The sequence below is a fragment of the Mastomys coucha genome, unplaced genomic scaffold, assembly GCF_008632895.1.
Source record: "Mastomys coucha isolate ucsf_1 unplaced genomic scaffold, UCSF_Mcou_1 pScaffold12, whole genome shotgun sequence".
Taxonomy (NCBI): Eukaryota; Metazoa; Chordata; class Mammalia; order Rodentia; family Muridae; genus Mastomys; species Mastomys coucha.
The window spans coordinates 10,497,258-10,501,731 of record NW_022196894.1 but is presented as its reverse complement, the minus strand read 5'-3'; the positions used below and the strand labels follow the sequence as shown (position 1 = coordinate 10,501,731).

The window sequence follows — 4,474 nt, the reverse complement described above, 5'->3', positions numbered from 1 at the left end:
TTAAAAAAAAAAAAAAAAGATGTGCTGAGGGATCAGTTCAAGCTCTGAGATGTATTCTCAGCACTGAGTAAAAGTGAAGAGAATCTGCTCACAGAAACTACAGTGCAACACATAGAAACCGCAGTGCAACACTACAATGCAACAAAGACACCACAGCGTAGCAAAGACACTGGCCCTTTGGACCCAAGAAAGAAGGAAAGGAACAGAAAAAGCCTTAATACTTCAGCTCTTAAAGGGTAATATATTTGTGGGGAACATTTCTGACACAGAGAAAGCACATTTTCAGAACACAAAGTAATTCTTTCAGCTCTAGCACACAGTGAACTAGTCAACAAGCACTCCGGTGAGCAAAGAAGTGCCACGCAGGGCAGAGGCCATGCATGCCAGGAATGGAATCAGAAAGATATGCTGAGGTCTGGGAAATAGACACAATGGACCAAAGACTATATGCTTAAGAAAACCAGAGAAAGCTCAAAGCAGCTGACATCTCACTAAGATCTGAGATAAAACAATTTGTAGATTATAATAGCAGCAATAAACAGATACAACATGAACTGTGACCCAGGCAGTATTGCAAGATTTTATCTATGTTAACTCCTGTTCTCCTTATAAGTATTCACAAAGTAGGTATTACTACTGATCTCCATTTTACATGAGGGCACTGGAGTACAAGTGTAAGAGCTCACACTGGGGAAGGAAGCAATGCTGTCAGAGCCAATGTTCAAAAAAAAAAATGTTAACGAAGACCTCAGCCACAAAGACAAGACGTTCAAAGACATACAGGTGAACAATGGTAAATTTAAAAAATGAAGTATCTCTTAAGATTAATCACAGGAAAAAAGTGTTTATCACCTGTGCCAAAGGTTAAACTTCATTCTTTTACAGATAAGAAGGTTTTAAGTAAGGGAATGACATGCTTAGGCATGACCCATAGAGAGATGAGTCAGGCTTCACTGTTCAGAATAAATCTACAAGGAGGAAGACAAAGCATGGCAGGATCTAAAGAATAAAGCTATTAGAAGAACTCAGACTTGAGAGTACCGACAAAGCCACATAGGAAAGATTTTTTTTTTTTGCCCCAACATGGATGAACAATTGCTATAGGTGAGAAAGTCCAGAAAGACTGCCATGTTCCTAACTCAAGAACTGGTTTTAATCAATAAACCAGTTTAGCATACAGAAGGCTACATAGAAGAGGATCTGGGGAAGAGATGTGTCTGACTCGCCACATTGGAGGACATTAACAATTCTGGTAGAGGCAATCTCTTGGGCCACAGGAGCTACAGCACGTGTATTCAGGAGTTACCAAGTTAGAGGTAGATTTCAAAGCCTACACAACTATTGAGTAAAATAAAAGAATCAAGCTTAAAAAAAATTCATAGCTTTAAAAAAGGTTTTAAAAATTCAGGGCTGGCCGGGCAGTGGAGGCTTTAATGCCAGCGCTTAGGAGGCAGAGGCAGGCGGATTTCTTGAGTTTGAGGCCAGCCTGGTCTACAGAGTGAGTTCCAAGACAGCCAGGGATATACAGAGATACCCTGTCTCGAAAAACAAAACAAAACAAAACAAAACAAAAAAAAAAACCAAAAAAAAAAATTCAGGGCTGGAAAGGCAGCTCAGTGGTCAAGAGCTCTTGTTGTTCTTCCAGAGGGCCTGTTGGAAACTGAATCCACAGAGCTGCTAACATTTGGCTCCACGACCACCAGTATGCACACACATAGTTAACACACATACATACAGGCAAAACACTCATACATATATAAAAGAAAATAAATCTTAAAAAAATAATTCACAGCCGGGCAGTGGTGGCTGTGAATTAAAAACCAAAATTAATTAATTAATTCATTCATTCATTCATTCATTCACTCAATACCAAAGTTAAGAACCTATCAAAAGATAATGCATACAATAAACAACCTATGAATAAAGTAAATAGATAAGTAGTGAAAAGACAGATCACAAGACAATGAAGCATTTGTAAGTGCATAAGCAACAGTGTCAACTGTATAAGGCTAGCAAATACACACCGAAATGAGCATGTGAGGGATTAGTGGGAAAGGCCAGGCGTGGTGGCATACATCTTTAATCTCAGAACTCACTATGCAGAGGCAGAAGGATCTCTCTCATCTGGGCTGGCCTAGTCTACATAGCAAGTTCCAGAGCAGCCAGGGATATGTACAGACCTGTCTCTCAAAAAAGAAGGAAATGAAAAATTACGAGGGGTAAAAATATAATCACTGGTAACTTTTTTTTTTTTTTTTTTTTTTTGGTTTTTTGAGACAGGCACTGGTAACTTTTGTCTAGTAAAAAGAGTAGTAATAAACTGCCTTAAAAGTCAGGAGGAGCCGGGCAGTGGTGGTGCACACCTTTAATCCTAGCACTTGGGAGGCAGAGGGAGGCGGATTTCTGAGTTCGAGGCCAGCCTGGTCTACAGAGTGAGTTCCAGGACAGCCAGGGATATACAGAGAAACCCTGTCTGGGGGGGGTGGGGGGGGAAGTCAGGAGGAATGGGGGTGTGCAGACTGTGAACAGGAGCAACATCATAGCTAATCATGACCAAGTCCTTACCTCAGGCTGGAGGCTGCTCTAAGACACCCTGGATATCAACTCACTGAATCTTCTTGGTTATCATAGCTAATCATGACCAAGTCCTTACCTCTCAGGCTGGAGGCTGCTCTAAGATACCCTGGATATCAACTCATTGAGTCTTCTTGGTTTTCCCTCATCCCTTTTTTTTTTAAAGATGCCTTTTTAAATTTTATTTTGATTTTATGGGTATAAGAGTTCTGTCAGCATGACCGTATATGCATCATGTACATACAGGAGAGACCAGAAAAAGGTTTCCTATCCCCTGAAAAAAGTTCCAGAGGGTTGTTAGCTGCCATGTGGGGCTGGGAACAGAACCTAGGTCTTCCGAGGGAACACCACCCACTGCTGCTGTCTCTCTAGCCACCATAAGGGCAGCAGGGGCGGGGGAAGCAGAGTCATCCAACCACTACATACCAGTTCTTTCCCTACTTCTGACAACCAAAGGTGGGTCCAGTTGTCAGGAAGTGCCCAACAGATGTCACTTCAGACTACTCTTGGTTGATAACCACTGAGTTAAATAAGATAGGATCATAGAAAGCAGTTCTGGAGGACAAACTAGGACCATTGGTACAAATATGACAGCCTGGAGTCAACCCTAGAGACACACACGGTAGAAGGACAGAGCCAACTCCCACAAGGTGTTCTGGCCTTCCCCCTTGCTATAGCATGCACGGGTATGCAAACATATGCAAAAATAATTAAAAGTGATATAGTAAAATACTTTTTAAAATCACCTTTATATCAGGATCAGACAGCTGGTTCTTCAACAACTCTAAGTCATTTGTTTCACCCTAAACAAAGAAAAGAGAAAATTAAAGTACAATTACTATGGTTTCCTTTAAGTATCAATAGAATTTTTATTATGCCTTGATATCTCATGGAATTGCAAAAGAAACACATCTCTCACAATAATAGCCAGGACCGTAAACCTTTTAAGAATTTGTATTTAAGGCAGGCCTGGCTGTCTTTTATGTCCATAATCCTAGCTATTCAGAAAGCAAGTCCAAGGCCACCCATCTACACAACCTTATCTCAAATATAAAAAGTAAAAAACACAATGCCTGCAGCTACAGCTTAGTGGTGGAGGGCTTATCCTAGGTTCAATCCTAGCAAAGAAAAACAACCAAAGACACAAGGAACTTGTGTTAGTAGAATCAGAGATCTAGGATAAGGGAGAAATAAACAGACACTTGAATACTACAGCAGATACTAATGAGAATTCTAAAAGTATGAATAAAAAGCACTGCAATGATATATATCACCAAGAATTTAGAGAGCATCTATTTAAATGTATTGCTATAGGTGGGAATGATAAGACATAATCATCTACACTTCATCTATAGTGATGAGATCTAGAAGAACCACTTAACCAACACAAAACCAAAGATCTCTAACTTATTCTTCTACAGTAAAGCTTAGGTAGCTCCATTAAAAGAGGAAATGGTGCCTTAGGTAGCTCCATTAAAAGATGAAATGGTGCCAGGCAGTGGTGTGCACCACCTTTAATCCCAGACTCAGGAGCCAGAGGCGAGCAGGTCTCTGAGTTACAGGCCACCCTGGCCTAAAGAGTGAATCCAAGGACAGCCAGGACTATACAGAGAAACCTTGTCTTGAGGAAGAGAAAGAAAGGGGATGGTGGGATATGATTTAGTGAAGCCAGGCATGGGGATGTACAGTCAGAAGGCAAAGGCAGCTGGATCTTTGTAAATTCAAGGCCAGCAGTCCACAAAGCAGTTCTGGGCCAGCCAGAACAATACAGTAAGACCCTCATCTCAAAAGGATATAAAGCTACTTAATTGGACTATGTGTATAATTCCAGACTTGAGGCAAGAAGATTGAAGTTAGATAGATAGCAAGACTGTGTCAAAAAAAAAAAAAAAAAAAAGTT

At 40.6% G+C, this 4,474-nt stretch overlaps 1 protein-coding gene across 1 annotated transcript in view; it reads right to left on the bottom strand.

Annotated features, from left to right (window-relative positions):
* Rrn3 (RRN3 homolog, RNA polymerase I transcription factor) overlaps positions 1–4,474 on the bottom strand; it is a 34,501-nt gene that overhangs the window by 27,155 nt on the left and 2,872 nt on the right. The window contains exon 3 of the mRNA XM_031363104.1: positions 3,321–3,377. Coding sequence (XP_031218964.1) covers positions 3,321–3,377 — 57 coding nt within the window. The remainder of the gene's footprint in view (positions 1–3,320; positions 3,378–4,474) is intronic.